This window comes from Amphiprion ocellaris, chromosome 6, assembly GCF_022539595.1.
Source record: "Amphiprion ocellaris isolate individual 3 ecotype Okinawa chromosome 6, ASM2253959v1, whole genome shotgun sequence".
Taxonomy (NCBI): Eukaryota; Metazoa; Chordata; class Actinopteri; family Pomacentridae; genus Amphiprion; species Amphiprion ocellaris.
In genome coordinates this window covers 26252469-26269023 of record NC_072771.1, presented here as the reverse complement: position 1 = coordinate 26269023, position 16555 = coordinate 26252469, and the positions used below count along the sequence as shown (strand labels likewise).

Genomic DNA, 16555 nt, shown 5'->3' with positions numbered 1-16555 from the left:
ATATTATCAGTTTATTTAAAAAGGGACCATGTACAATATTAAACATAAATGTTTCCATTTGATGTATTGCACCAGAACTAGCTTTAAGCTAATTTTCATCTGCAGTCCCTTGGCAGCTCACAATAAAAACATCACAATATTAAAATGTCACAAAAAAGTACATGACTCAGTGAAACAAAACATTATACACAGACACACTCTTAAAAGCACACATGTACACACACACACAAATACCAATTAAAAAGACAATAATGGTTGCAGTTCTGAGTGTCCTTAAGCAGGTTTTTCAGTTTGTTTTTAAAACTGCTGATAGAAAGTTCTTAACGTCATCAGGCAGGGTGTTCCATTGAGTTGCAGCTTTTACAGAAAAAGCTGACTGTCCAAAGGTGGTGTGTCGAAAAGGTACTGAACAGTCACTGGTGGAGGATATCCTCGTGGATTTTATTGATTGTGCCGAGCGATACTGAACGAATTGGCGCAGCGGAGGAGGGGCCAAACCATTTAAAATTTTAAAAACAAGACACATATTCGAAAATAACTCAAAATTTTCAAAGCTCAGAAGATATGTGTTTGCAGGAGCATCATGAACTTACCTTGGCTATGTCGGGAGTTCTGAAGTTTATGATCTTCCCAAACTCTTTGGCGTGGAAGACCGATTTCACTCTCTCCTGTAGTACACAAGATGTTTAGTGCAATAATGATAACGGTTAAACCTGCAAGACATTCCTTAAAACAGCAAGAAAAGAGGTAGCTTGTAATTTAGATAACAATGGTGCAAGTTAGCTTTCGTACCTTGGCCTCAATGCGAAGGCGGCGTTCCTCTACAATCATTGGATCCTTGGTGAACTCTTCAAACAGATATTGCCACTCGCAGGTCAGCTGGCCAAAGGTGCCCTTAGTCACAAAAAATATTCCTCTGAAAAGAAGATGAAATAAAGTGAGTTGTTGGATGGAGGTATATTAGTGGTTAGAAAAACTGTTAAGATGCTGACAAAAGAAAAAAGACCTGCCATGAATGTAAATGTGTGGCACTGTCACACTGTTTACAGCAGCGACCAAAATATTCAAATCACACAATGTTGCAGTGACCAACATTAAAGCAGTTTGTAACCGAGAAACTCTGCATAATCGGTGAACACAAAGCAAGTTGAGACACATTCAAAAATAAAACAATCATTTTGGAGAGTACAGTAGTACAACAACAACGTTCAATGTCATGAACTGCACATTTTTCACATTTACCGTCCTGTATTGTAGCTCATCTGTTTTGTTTTAGGAAGTACACATGACAGATCATGACAGAACAAAACTTGGTTCACATTACAAATAAAACTTTTCCTTGAATATAAGAAAGAGTCAAAAAGGTGTTTTTACACAATGGGATGTCAAAAACACTCACCTCTTGGTGATCATGAGGAAGTCAGAATCATTGACCTTAGCATGAGCAAAGTATCTGTACTTGGCAAAACGTCCATTCTCAATTTTCTGAAAGAACAAAGTTTTCAAAAAATATATAAAAATAGTTAAACAAATAGCATAATTCAAGAGTCAAAGTCTGAATTAAACTAAAATATGAATGATGGCATGTCCTTTGGGCAAAATATGTATAAAAAAGCATGGAAGTCATGTAAAAAGAATATGTGCACAAAACTTTACTGTAATGAAAGTGAAAAATGTTGTAGGGGTGGTAATGAGAGATGGGATCAAACAAACACAACGGCAGGTACAAGTTTAAAATGGAACAATTTTATTGACAACAAAATGGCAGTGAAGAGATGCAGTAAATGAAAGAATGATGCAACAAATATTGAAAAAATGAAATGATTGATGATTATGGTGATTTAAAGAAAAGAAAAAAGATCTGAATGAGAAGAGATTTCTTTTGAGGCTTGTGAGAAAATAACAAGGAAGAGTAAGATGAAAAGATAAAAGATAAAGACTCAAAAATTAAACAAACTTGATGTAATTTAACAACTACAAATATAAAATACATATTACTCCTTTCTTTGGTTTGATCAAATCTTCCAGAGGTGAAGCCTGAACTGAGGGACAACAGAAAAACTCCAGCAGACTACAGACAAAACACCAACGCTACACTACAGTTGTCACTTCTAGCTGTTTTACTCATCATCATCATCATCATCCTCTGAGCCAGTTCTACAGCTTTCACTGTAGGTCAATCGCCTCTGTGGACATGACAAGAGAGAAGAGTCAAGATCAGAGAAGAGCCAACCAGAGCTTGTTTCTACCGAGACAGCTACTGTGAGTGAGGCCACGAAAGGTTTGAGTTCAGACGACTGGCTGAATAAATCCTCATTTCAGTCTTAGTTTAGTTTCCTCAAAGTTACTAAAACTTGCTTGTTCAAATCTCTAAATCAACCTGCTGTCAATTTTTTAGGTCTGACATGGCATTTCCAAACAGCAGGTAAAGACATGATATATCTGACCTGAAGTACTGTAAGCTCTTGAAGCTACTTCTAAGATTAGCATCATGTTTAAAGCCTTTTAAACATGATGAAGCTCAACACCTGAATGTAATAACTTAAAGGTGCAGTATTTAGGCTTGGTGTAGAATTGCAACAACTGAACACCCCTTGCTTTAGCCTCCATGTCTAAGCGTGTAGGAAAACTTAGAGAGGCTGTAAACAGTCCTCTATAGAGAAGCGTTAGGTTTTTTTTTTCTAGGCTACTGTAACACAATTGTAGTGTAACATGAAAAACTCCATGGAGGAGGGCCTGCTCCCTCTGTAGATAGAAAAATTACTTCTTTTAAGGTAACAAAAACACATTTCCTATTTTCAGATGATTACACTCAAAGGAAAACATAATTCTATATATTGCCAGTAGGTCCCCCTAAACTCCCACACACTGGTCCTGTAAGGATCTAAAATGAAAAGCCTCTGTGGAGCTAAAAAGGTGAAGTTTATTCCAATATCAAAAGCACTCACAGCGAGGTGACATGTTTGGCTTTGTGATTTTTCTCCAGTCCAAATGCCATAGCAGTGACTAATTTATATTAAGAAACAATGTTCTTGAAGCTTTTTTAACCAGTTAAGAAAGAAAAACACAAAACATGAGCCTAAAATGTGTCATCTGTTTACTGCTTTATCATTATTCTTTAATGCTGTTGTTCTATTTATCCTGAATGATAATTTGGCACAGAGGTACTAATCTGTTACTATCACATCAATATACACACATAACTAATGAAGGGGTCTAAAGCTGAGGAACAGATGGGTGACAAATTCAAGAAAAACCCGGAATAAGATGAGGTAAGAAACATGCAGATGCTTCTACACAGGGAATGAAGGGTCACTGATGGTTTAATGAGAACGATGTGAATCATGTGATGCTTCACAGACACTTTTTCAGCCTCCATTGTTTAGATTTAGATTTGCAGAATATCAATAAAAGAGTGTTGAAGTTGTTTTAAAGGCCTACTGAGGTCAAACATCTTAGAGAGGGACTTTGATTTGTCACCTGTCTGTCAACTTTGGGTGAAATTCTACATAATTAGATCTTTACTATTAGCCAAACAGTGAAGCTCTGACCTGAGATTCATAAGCTTCAACCCACTCCATCCAGCATGACAGCTAATGTTATGACAAAAAAGCATAAAAGATTCAAAACTGATACTCTAAAACCTACTAAAATAGGAACTCCGTGTTATCGACACGCTGAATCACCTTCAGTTAATGTGTTAATCAGCAAATTGTTTAACAAATAGCCACTACAGTTGTACACAAAAGTTTGAGCATTTTACACATTCTGCTGATTTGTGAAGTGAAAAGTGATGTCCTATTCTTGATTTAGAGGTTTTCTCCTCCTCCCTATTTTCAATCTGTCTTGCACATGCAGCATGTTAAAGATCTAATGATTTAAAAGTTTTAGCTTGTTTTTTTTAAGTAGTTCATGGTGCATTTTAATGTACGTTTTAAACCACTGTGCTGCTACAGAAGCAGACCTCTTTACAGTTTCATTTTCTGACTGACATTTGCTGAGATTTAGTGAAATTCTTTCTCCCATGTATCTGTGCAACGTCTGCTGTGCCACCGGCTGCCGCACTGCCTCAAAGTGTATTTCCGCCCAAATGCTTAACATTTGGCAACTCGTTTTTTCATCAAATGCTGCTCCTTTTTTCTAAAAACATACCTGTGGTGATTAGGACCAATTGTGAGCTCAGTTTTTATTTCATCTGTCTACATTTGATTTTCCCATCCAATGCCATTTTTTTTAATGGATGGAGACCCTGTTTGAGCATCAGCACCGCACATATGAACAATTCTGCTTTGTCTTTCTGCCCAGCAGTCATGCAGTTTTATCAGAATGTTTATCTTGGCCTTCTTTTCATTTCTTACTGACATTTCAGGCAATAGAAATTGTAAGCCAGGAACGCTTTGGTATCTTTTAATTGGTTCCCCACAGAAAGTCGGAGAGCGCTCATTTTTAATGTCTACTAATGCAGCAGCTGTATTTATTACCTCATGAAATCAACCAAATATGTAATTAGCCCTGGGATGTCCAAACATTTGCATACAACTGTTAAAACTTTGTATGTACATGTAGCATCATTTCCCAAACAAAATCTATGCAACACAACACGAGGCGCTAAACTAATCCGCTAATCAGTGAGGTATCTACGCTGTAGATACTAGAGCTACAGTAACAAACACAGACACAGTTTCAATTAATCCCTGAGAATTAGGCTGGATTATTTTTTTAAGGCCAAGAAAGTAAATAAAATCAGCAAAAAGTTAATTAATAATATAGCAGACTGGAGGGAAGATGGATATAAATCAGTAGCATTAAAGTAAAATAGTTAAGTTAGTACAGTTTTTCCCATATTAGTTAAAAGAAGAATATTAATCAGCAGCTATTTGCCCAGGTCAGACTATGAAGAGATGATGATGATGATGATGATCAAGCAGAGATTTATGCCCTACCTGGAGCATCTGACTCCCGATGCCCTCCTTCTCCTTGTACGGTCGTATGACACCATCCTCATGTATGAAGCGAGGAGGACGTAGAGATTCAACATCTTGTGACGTCTCTGCTGCCCTAAAAATGAGACAAGACACGGAAATGCATTTTGACACACAGATTCCAAACGCATGGACAATTCATGGCTACATGCTGCATAAACCCACATACACAGTGATGTGCTGATTTTAGATAGTTCGTCAGGATGTGTGGTGATGCTACAGCAACATTTAGTATGCATGTGGACAGCTAGCATATGCATTTTAAAGTGTATGCACATTCAGGAATATGCCAGTTATCTGTGTACATACTGATTGTTGCTGGAGCACAAAAAAAAAAAAAAAGAACATACCTCTTGATCCCTTGGAAGGTGCTGCTGGCCATGTCAATAATGCCTCCAGTAGGTCTGGCTACTGCACCAACCAAACCTTTACCAACACCTTTAAAGAAGCCAGATGCGCCCTCCTTCTGGGCTCCTGCAAAATGACGCATCAACACGTTTATGGTAAATGATATTAAGATTTAGACAGCTAGAACACTGTTTGATTATTTCAACAGAATCCACAGTAAATGAAGAAACCAATATTTATTTTTTGTATTTTGTTATACGCCATTTTTGTTTTATTTTACTACACTAATCAATTTTCATAGAGGTGAGACTTAGCTTACCTTTAATAGGTTTGGTAACAATCCCTGTGATCCCACTGACAAAACCCTGAAAAAAAAAAAAAACATTCAAGAATGGTGAGAGTGGTGGACCCTCTTATAGACTACCTTACAGTAATATTGTTGCTATATTCAAGAGGAACAATCATATGTTTTACATACAGACACCAATCCTTTTCCACCCCTGGTCAGTCCTTCTCTCAGACCACTGGGTTGTTTGTTCATAGCCTCTCGTCTCTTCTGCTGGAATTCCTCATCCATCGTTATGGCAGCGACACCCTTCGCCATGGCGCCTGTTATCCTGGACGCTGCACCTGCTATACCACCTGTTCAACAAGTCATTACAGGTCAGTGTGTATCGTGCATGAAATATCTGTTTCGTCTTATGCTACACTGGAATTACACCATTCACATCAAAATCCAAATCACATTCACTACAGCGTTAGTCACATTTTTGGCTCTAAAAATTTTAGATTCACCATCAACCACAGATATCTCCCCTCAGCTGGCCACTGTTAAATTAATTAAATGCTGACATTTTAGAGACACAGCACTGTTGCAAAGCATGACATTTTTAACCCCTCATACAGTCAACCCTGTAGTAACAAAACTTTCGCTCAGTTAGTACACTTTGTTCAGATTATACTTCTGTGTAGCAGTCATGAACATGTCGCAATAAATCACTACTGACAGCAGATAAAGTTGGCCACACTGACCATGGTAGAGCCATGCACACACATTTGGAATTACAGATGACAAGATATTATAGTTTAAGACTTTATATATTTCTTTAATCATTCATTCTAGCATTAGAAATATCAATGTTCACTGAGCAGTTTTTCCAAGATCACCCCCTAAAATCTAAAAACTCTCTTGCTTCTGAGCTCAATCCTCTGATTTTTTGAGAATTCCAGTGTAAATGTACTTACCTACAGCTCCACCAACCAGAGCTTTCATCCCAAGAGCCATTCCTTCAATAAACTCTTCTGGACCCTGAATGGCTCCCTGGAAAAACACACATTACGCTTAAACACAAAAATGTAACGACACAGTACAATCTGATGGAGCTGTAATAAGTCATATTGTAAATGTAAGCCTGAACAAAGTGTTGATATTCTTCTGATTACACATCTTAAATATTCAATAAGTTTTAAATAGCTGCTCACAGTCTCTGGAATCATGAAAGGCACTGAAAGATAAAAGTAAAGGTAATTGTATTCCTTATATTACATTCTTACCTGATAGGGCTCATAGAAGAAAGCCTCCACCCCCTCTGACAATCCCCTGATCAGTCCAAAGGGGTTTCCAAGCACATCCAGGCCCAACACCAGCACATACATCTGTTTAATAGCCTGAAATATACATAAATAGAAAACTGAGTGGCAGATTTTATGTACCGGTATTCTTATTTTGTTTCACATTTAATGCATGTAAAGACAGCTATGCACTTTTGTGGTTCTGGGTTACTATAGTACTGTTGTTGTACATGTGTGCATTACCTGCTTAGAATAATGTCTGATGACTTCCCATTGGAGCTGCTGAGTGGTACAAAACTGGAATTTCAACTCAAAGAAGGCCAGTCTGAAAGAAACAATAGAATCAGTCGCAACAAATTTTAGAAAAAGGAACAACATTGTATGCGATTTGTGTGTCGTCTGTTTTGGTCTTCTTGTGTTCATACTTGAAGACAACATCCTGCACGTCAGTGAGAGTTGCTCCAATACTCTTCAGCAACAGGTTGAGGGACTGGACGGGGATAAGTTCTGTATCTCGCTTCTCTTTCAATCCATCTTCTCCTCCCGTGCTCAGAGAGAAACTCAGGTGCAGCTGCAAACACGCAAACATAACTAGTCATGCCTGAATCCACTGAAGATCTAATATCTAGAGTCCCTTTTTATCAATCACTGAAGGTGTGGTTGTTGGAAGAGGCGATGTGATCAATGAAGACATTATTTGCTTATATTTAGGAATTTTTCCATTTACACACCTTGATGGGGGAAATGTGAAAGTACTCATAGAGGCTGATAGGAGATGTGTCAGCAGCAGAGGCATGGTTTAGTTCTGTCTTTATATACTCTATGTCCTTCTCAAACAATTCCACCTGCAAAACAGAGACAAATATAAAGGCACATGAAAGTACAAGCACAATAACTGTTGAATTGATAGAAATTCTATTAATGCATTCAAGTTTCTAAAAAATATAGGCGACAGTTACCTCTTGTTCTGAGCTCATGATGCTGGCGTTCTCAGGGGTGAAAAGGTCCAGGATGGCATACAAGAAGCCCAGATCGAGCTTCAGATCCATCTCTTGAATCAGCACCTTGAAGTACCTGAGGAGAACCGACATTTCAATCGCCACTTAGGAGCAAAACTGAGAAAACATTTCAGGAATTATGCACCTGTGTATATGTATGTTATGTGTATATGTATATTAGAAAAAAAATTTTCAGGCAAGTGTGTTTGTAAGAAGCACATCTAGAGGAAACAATGAATTTTACATAGAGGACAGGAATCAAGAGAAAAATTATTACTTGATGCGAGAGATATCAGAGTGGCCTGCTGCTCTGGTAACAATGCTGATATCAGTTAGAGGTTTGGGTTCTGAAAGCAAAAGTAAAATCAAATCATATTATAGACCAAGAAACAGCACATAATCAGCATATTACAGTAAATGAAAAACAACACAGAAGGTGGACTAACAGACCTGAGTCCATAGCGATAGACTTTGGCAGTTTCACAGGGTAAAAAACATAGGGGAAGATGGCCCCTGGCAGCTGATTCTGGATCTGTAGGAGGAAAATGTATTTGTAAAACAGAACTCAAAATGTATTAATGAAGTCAACATTGACTGACTTCTATTGTAACACTGACATTGATCAGAGTGGATCACAGATCATTTTTTAAAAATTAATTAATTTAATATTTATTTTCATTCAAAGCGCGCTTCTTTTCACCTGTATGCGGTGGATTTTGACACGATAGGCTCTCTGTCGTGGTGAGATGCTGTACTCCACCTTCACACCAGGCAGGAAGTGTCTCCTGAGAGGAGCTTCAACCGGCTGCAACATTTGCATATCCATTCCATTGGGAGTAAAACTCACCTGGGAGACAATTACAAACACAACAAAGCTGATTAATTAGGCCCCCAACTAATTATTTTCAGCATTAATTAACCACTTCAGATGCAAAAATTTTGAAGCCAATTATATTAGTGAGTATAAACCTTACATGTCTAGTTAGTTAGATCAAATTACTTTTATCTAACACAAAACATTAAGAGCAACAGACTCTAACCTGGAAGTTGTTTTCCAGATCACGAATGGCATTGTCTACGGGCCCAGATTCCATGTAGTCTTTGAAGCTGTTCTCCAATATCTCGGCTTCCTTAGTGCTCATAGTCTTCCATCGATTCTTCTTCTTAGGTTTTGATTCCCATACCACATCAGAGCTAAGACAAAAAAGAGAACAAAGAGAGTGTCATTTGTCAACTCAATGCTACGGCTCACTGGTAAAAAGTGCAACTAGCAGTTAACATAACAGCCTCTTTTATCGATCTTCTATTTTATCTGACCTTGACTGAATGCTTACATATCAAACTCAAAGTTCTACTTATTGCTCACTGTGTGACTCACTGACTGTGGCTGTGTAAATTTAATATCTAATATATATATATATATATATATATATATATATATATAAAAAAAAATATTTATATATATTTATATTTATATATATATTTTATTTAATTTAATATCATCCAGCACATCATCATGTAACAGAACACAAAAAGGTCATTAATGTGCCTTTAAAGCAACTACGAATGAGCAGTGCCGACTTGTAACTAACTATTTACTGAGCAAACACAACGGCACAGCACCTTGTGATCCCAATAAAGGAAACCTCTTGGCTGCTGCTGTTATTGACCAGAGACACGCCCATGTTCTGTAGTGACAGGATGATTTCCTGCTCTGCCAGCTGTGCCCTCTCACTCTCACAGAGCACCTTGTAGATCCGCTGATCCTCAGTGAAAAGCACAACACGCTGGAGACCTTTGGAGCAACAACAAACAAAAATCACACTGTTTTAACACTATCTGTGTAAAGGAAAATTCTTGACATTCCTCCCTGACCCTTAGGGAGTCAGAATTCACATTACTCCTCCCAAAAGCTGGTAGTATTTCAGTGAATCATTGATTAATTAATGAAGGAAGGACACAAGGTTAGACCTGAGTCAATACGCCTCCTTCTCGTCCATATGTCCTGAAAACTGTATTTTTAACAATTGTCTCTTGGTACATGGCAAAATTTATGCAATGACGATGAACAGGCAAATGTTAAGGTCATTTTAAGTGAAATTAAAATTATGGATTGCAAGTAGTGTGGACATTTCATTTCAACATTTATGTACTTTACCTTCATAAAAAGAAATCACAAAAAGTTTTCCCTCATTGTTCATGTCCATAAGCAGGTCCTAAAGACGCAAAACCAGATAAACAGACATCCTGTTACAACAACATCATTGTGTCCTGTATGATAATTTCTAGATGTTAATTCATAGCAAAAGACATGAGTTAAACTGTATCAACCCATATTATTCTTAGGCCTGTTACGTAGTGTTTTACCGGGATTCATGGATTAGGTAGACCAACTCCATTTCCACAAGTCCTTTGCTATAAGTACACGACATTCTCACTTCCACAACATTTGTTTTCGACATTTAAATAGAAGTGGTGATACTACTTTGATGGCCTTGCATTTAAAAAAAATCTTTTAAAGTATATTTCACTAATAATAAATCATGGTACTGCATGTGCAACAGGGTTTCTTATACACTACAAACAACATATAGCGCAGAGACTTCAATCTTCAAGACTAAGTGACCTCATGAGTCAATCAGTATTTGCTTCCGCTAACAGCATAACTTTTTAAATTTGAGGGAAAGGTTTAAGATAACACAATACTTCTCAGGCACAAATATCATTCTGACTCAGGTACAATACCTCCTCACTCCTCAGCTTCCCTCCATAAGTGCCACAGGTCCAGCAAAGCTCTCGGGACCCAGTGGGCTGATTCCAGGTGTAGTGCACAGCTTTCCCAGCCTCCAGCTCCTCCTGCTCCGTCTCCTTCTGAGAACTGCATGCACATGAAACGCACCCAGACACACACATAGTTTATATATCAGTAACATTGCAACTCCAAAAAATTAACAATACTCCACTCATTTAAGATGACAGGAAGCACATAATGAAAGATGACGGTACAGTGGAACAGTAAAACAGAGGACAATATAACAGAGCCCATCCACCAAAAATCCACCACCATGCCAACAATCCAATCCAAAGGACCTGTCTCTTAGAGTACGTAAGCAGTTCCAGTCAACAGACAGAAAAATGACAGTACATGATAGTACAATGGCCAAACACCCAAAGGTCCCCAATATCTCTGCTGGAAAGACAAGGATTAAATATGCATATTCACACTTGTACTGATCTTGAGTCGGATGAAACAAAGCAGACAAATGAAAAGGAAATAAAGAAAGGAAGAAGTGTGAAAGCCACAATCTATGCATGGAGATTTAAAAAAGTAAGAGAATACTAGTTGATGCAACAAAAGTACTGGAAGAAGCAGGAGGTGTGATTCCTTTGGCAGAATCCCATCCAATCAGCAGCGTTGAAAACTAGTATTTTTACAAGTAAAGATGATAAGGCTTTGACGGATATAAAATGGCTTTAGATGTCTAACCTGCTCCCTTTAGTTTACTACAGTGATCTTTAAACATTTTTATCTGTGCAATTTTCCAGCAGATTATTAAAAAGATAAGTGGCTAATATAGTGGGCCGTTTATAAATAAATAATTGAGCAAAAAGTGACCAACTAGCTTGAATGAAAGTATGACAAATGTCAAAAGTGCAGTGATTATTACACAATAATCTGATATCATGCTGAACAAGAGAGCAGATTACACTGACAAGCCAGAATCAGGGCTGAAGTCTTCTTCTACTTATTATTACCTGTACTCCTTATCTGACCACACTCTGCACTCAAACGTATTATCATATCAAATGTTACAAGAATTCATAAGTAAGTGCTGCATCATTTAAGTATTTCTTCCTTCTGGGCTTGTTGAGAAATCGTTTAACAGTATATGGATCTTAATGAATCTTTGGATACATTTTGATGCTAAACTTCATTATTCCACTTGGTGTCATCCTCAAACCTACTCTCACTTTGCATAAGCGAGCTGCCATACTAGCCACCTGAAGCAAACCTGTCACTCACACAAAATTATAAATTACTGTTTTGTCCACTGCTGTTTTTCAACTGTCACATGATTAAAGCAGGATACAAAGTAGGGAAATATTCACATACTGTATGTAAGTTTTTATGGTATTCTACATTTTACTTAATGAAGGACAAATCTGGCAACTCTAATTGTCTTCCTCTTGGCTGTCAATCTGTTCTCAACATGTGTAAACTATCCAGCAACTGCAGAAACTTTCATGTTTTCTCATTTTTAGTATTATATTAGTTCCACCTGCTATTTCATATTCTCTATCTTTATCTTGAGTTCAGAGTGTGTCAGCAGAGTTTCCCCCTTTTAACATTTTTCTACCTGTCCTCCTCCTCTGAGAAGGAGAGGTCGAGCAGCTCGTCAGGAACCCACGTGGATTCTGTCCGGGCGCTGCATGACCCACAACACAAAAACATAAATCGCTATCAGCAAAAACAGACACTGTTAGTTTCTAGGAGCTAAACTGTTTGAGGCTGCTGCAACAGGAGAACAGTATTGTCATTCAACAAATATGCAAAACACATATCAATGACATGTAAACATGAACACTGTGCATGAAGTCCAACTTAGCTGGAAAAATTAAACCCTGCAGTTTACAAAGTGAATAATGTGAAAAAAATTTAATTCACAACAAAAACTGAGAAGACAGAAAAAAAGTCAAAAGACAGAAGTAAGCAAGAAAACTAAAATGACAATAATAGAATGAATAAACACGTAATGTACAACTGCTGAAATATCCTGCTATTAAGACAAATCTTCTGTTTCCACTTAGTCACAACATAATTCAAATTAAATTCTGAGCACTTTGAAAGCACGTTTACAGAAAACACTTGCACCAAAGTACACCACTGTGATAATAAAAAATAAAGCAGTATGAAATGTTACGCAAGAAATACTTTTCATGAACAAACACTTTAACTGAAGAAAACAGGTCCCAAGTAAATAAAATTTCATACAAACACTTTTACTCAGTGGTGTGAATTCACTAAAATGTTGTTATGTGGTACAAACACTTTAACTACATTTTCTTCCTTTTTACTTCCTTTTAGATGAATTACATCCAATAGAGAAAGAACTTAGTGAGGACACAAAAGTGCATGGCTTAATATTAGAACCACCAAGAGGTCAATTTACCCCCCTGTCATTTTCAAATGTTGCAAAAACCACTATATCTCTCACTTGCTGATTTTCCAAAAATGGGGTAATTAATCATCTCTTGAATTATGGGCGATTTTGAGTAAAATGAAGAAAATATATCGTCATTTATCCACTGAACTGTCGTGCGGTAATTTTTACCCCCAATGGAAAACCAGTGTACAATGTGGTACTCAACACTCACGCCATGTCCAGTTGCCTAGCAACACTTATTGTTTATATGTCTTTTTAGAAGCATGTGACCTTACCATGAGCTACAGCTAACTAGATCTGATTAACAGACTAGATAAATAAATAGAGAGGCCAGGAGATTGGAGTGAGTTAAAATATATACAGCCTAACACAACTAAAACAACAGGTTATTATCTAAAACTAATTTTTTAACAGTTTCTTAATGTTCTTCTTCTATGTCAGTTATCTATTGCGTAACGTACTTTGTTGTATGTTGCAGCCTTCGTTTACTTATGAATTTTAAAACATTTGACCATTTAGATCTGTAATTAGATATACTACAGCCATTTTAAATGTAATAAACCCAACAAACAAAAATTGTAAATGCTGTTTTGTCAAGTTCAAATCATTATTTTTTAAAAATATAAGAAAGTGAACAACTTAACTGCTTAATGAAATGGCATCAGTGCGATTGCTGACACTGTGGCAGCAGGAGGAAAAAAATGACACCCTCAGCAGTTCTACTGTTAAAATGATTTCTTTCCTTTTAACTGTCCCTCTTGTGTTGTCTCACCTCTGATGAAACTGAAGAGTCTGGTCTTTGGTATGGTTGATGATGAGGAAGGGGGCCGCACCGTCATGGTACTCAGAGAATCGGATTGTGGCCGAGTGCTCAGACAGATTCACGTCTACAACGATCCCGCCCACCTGAAAGAAAGACGAAACGTTTCTAAAAATCAGCTTTCACAACGATGCAGGATCAACACAATGCAATACAGAGCATTCTGTATAAAAACTTACTAAAATATGACTAAAGAAGCACGCAAACATTATCCCTGTATGTGTCTACTTACAGAGTTGTCCAGATGCAACAATAGGCAGTTTTCTGGTCGAGTGAAGTCAATAGTCTGAGGAGGCAACAAACAACCTCCTACTTTGATCTTCAGCCGCTTGGTGTCATTCTCAGGCCAGAAGGGAATAGCTGACTAAAAGTAGAAAAAAAACAAGACCTTAAATAATATGGTGATGACCTCCTGTCTGAATGTTACGCAGCAAGTCTATCATATCTTAAAACCCCAATGCCCTCCAAATTTTATGGAACCAGAAGTCTTCGCAAATCTCAGCAGCAGAAAACTGCTAATCGACAACAGCCATCCACTTTGGTTTAGTCACATGACATGAATTCAGGAAACTAAATCCGTGAATACTCAGCATCTTCAAAATCCTGCACATCTGTTCATCTACTGCACAACTGTACATCACATTTAGAAAAGTCAAATCTACAAGACCTAACCACTTTACATATGAATCTACTGTGTGACAATCATTAGTTGCTGACACTATAGTGAACCTAAACAAAATTTAAGCCCAATATATATCACTGGTGACAAACATCACAGCATTCAAAAGAATGTACGTGCAAGGAAACAGAAGAGCAGTCATTATAGTGGCTCTGACCTGTTCTGGTTCTGCCTCAGTCCAGGTTTCTTGCCCCTCCTCACATATGAAGACACTGTGCTTGGTTCTGTTGACCAGCATGTAAAAGGGCACAAAGGTCACAATGCGAGTCAGACTGAAGCTGCTCGCGTCGATCTTCACACCAACCTGTGGTCAGACAGACGTCACACAAATGTCAACAAAAGATCAACATCTTGTACTTCCTTGATGACAATACATTTGTCTTTTTAGATAAAACTGGGTGGATTTGTGTCCGAATGTCAGCATCTGTGGAAAAATCTTACCAGATAGTCTTTGTATCTGCCTTTACATTTCACATCTCCATGGCTACCGACTGTGTCCAGTGAGAATTCATCTGATAGGTCACTGTCAGAGATCATAAGACGGACCTGCGGGATCAAAAGAATTCAATGACAGTAAGAAATAATAATTACAAATTTTGTGCTATATGCAAACAGCAATATAACAGAGCACAGCCAAAAAGACATTGATTTCAAGTTGACTTCAATGCTGTGTTTCACTATCAATAAATATTTTTTAAAAACTTCTCCAGTAATTCAGAAAGATCAGTAATTTAAAACTATCTACGTATTTTACTGTACTCTATATCAAATGAACATAAGCTTAAAAAAAACTAGTGTCAGGTTCAGAAGTGAAGTGCAAATCGCAAAAAATTTTTTTAAAAAGTACAGCTGGAAAATGTATGAAAAGAGGATCAGTTTTGAATAAAGTTGTTAAGTAAAGCATCTCTTTCCCTCACCTTGTTGTTTCGCAGGAAGTACCGTGGCTTGAAGGAGAAGAGCAACGGCATGTCATAGTCCAGAGGGTGTTTACGATGGATGTCATCCGCCTTGTACTGCAGCAACCTGCCTGTCTTATTCACCATCCAGTATGGTGAGTGAATGGCAACCACCATCTGTCCTGGATCACATTTGACATGCACTGCTATATCCAGCTCAGCCCTCTTCCTCTCTGTCCCTTCTCCATCATCCTCGTCATTCTCTCGTAGAGACTGGAACACAATGAAGGTGATCTCTTCCTGATCACTCTGGAGGCTGCACAACAGAACATTTTGTGGATTACACTTTGAAATGTAGTCGGACATGAAAGAAAGAATTTTGATTTTAATGGTAGTTACATCATTCTATCAGACTTCAGTGGACTTGTAATACAAACACGTGACAACATAAAGTGCTGTTTGTAATAAAAAACACCACAAGCAAGTGAGACTGAAGTCAGACCTGTATTCAGCAGACCAGTCTTGAGCCAAGTAGTTCAGTAGGCGGAGGTCGAGACTGGATTGATTGATGACTGCAGTGGGAAGCTGGGCAGAGTGGCCAGGGTCCAGAGTGGCTTCAGGGAGAGAGACTCCACTGTCCTGCTGAGGCAGATATGAACAATGATCACAACAGTGAATCTGAGGTATTACATTTAGGCACCATTATCAACATCATCATTGTTAGGCAGGGAAAAAAGCAAGAATTCTGACTAGAGAAAATGTTAAGCACTGTACTAAATGTTTATGTTATGTGATAAATGTTAAGCATTGTATTAAACAATATGAAATTGCATGACTTTTGATTTTAATTTGATGTGAGTGGTGACTACTACATCCATCCATTAGCTATACTCGCTTTATCCTGTAAATGGTCAGGAGGGATGGAGCCTATGCAGGTAAAATTGGGTAAGTGGCAGGGTGCACTATGCAAGTTGTCAGTAATGACTATTCAAATAGTAATATTTATCAAGTGTATGTATAAAGCAACTGGGCACCTATTGCATTACAAACGCCATAATGGTAAATTTTCACATTCTGAATTCAAATCACATATAC

At 37.7% G+C, this 16555-nt stretch overlaps 1 protein-coding gene across 4 annotated transcripts in view; it reads right to left on the bottom strand.

The window, feature by feature from the left end:
- The window catches only part of vps13a (vacuolar protein sorting 13 homolog A), a 40051-nt gene that overhangs the window by 2132 nt on the left and 21364 nt on the right, over positions 1-16555 (bottom strand). Inside the window, exons 49-75 of one of the 4 annotated variants that reach the window (XM_023280776.3) lie at positions 15963-16102; positions 15482-15776; positions 15006-15110; positions 14722-14868; positions 14118-14249; positions 13838-13971; positions 12259-12327; positions 10646-10778; positions 10059-10116; positions 9524-9695; positions 8941-9094; positions 8601-8747; positions 8351-8432; positions 8178-8247; positions 7862-7976; positions 7634-7747; positions 7328-7473; positions 7146-7227; positions 6885-6998; positions 6576-6651; positions 5809-5972; positions 5650-5695; positions 5333-5456; positions 4944-5058; positions 1400-1485; positions 793-916; positions 594-668 (exon numbers count right to left, since the gene is read on the bottom strand). In XM_023280776.3, the coding sequence (XP_023136544.2) occupies positions 594-668; positions 793-916; positions 1400-1485; positions 4944-5058; positions 5333-5456; positions 5650-5695; positions 5809-5972; positions 6576-6651; positions 6885-6998; positions 7146-7227; positions 7328-7473; positions 7634-7747; positions 7862-7976; positions 8178-8247; positions 8351-8432; positions 8601-8747; positions 8941-9094; positions 9524-9695; positions 10059-10116; positions 10646-10778; positions 12259-12327; positions 13838-13971; positions 14118-14249; positions 14722-14868; positions 15006-15110; positions 15482-15776; positions 15963-16102 (3219 nt within the window). Of the gene's footprint in view, positions 1-593; positions 669-792; positions 917-1399; positions 1486-1724; positions 2187-4943; positions 5059-5332; positions 5457-5649; positions 5696-5808; positions 5973-6575; positions 6652-6884; positions 6999-7145; positions 7228-7327; positions 7474-7633; positions 7748-7861; positions 7977-8177; positions 8248-8350; positions 8433-8600; positions 8748-8940; positions 9095-9523; positions 9696-10058; positions 10117-10645; positions 10779-12258; positions 12328-13837; positions 13972-14117; positions 14250-14721; positions 14869-15005; positions 15111-15481; positions 15777-15962; positions 16103-16555 lie in introns of those variants that run through there. The other 3 variants (XM_023280778.3, XM_023280779.3, XM_023280780.3) reach the window with 3 other exon arrangements.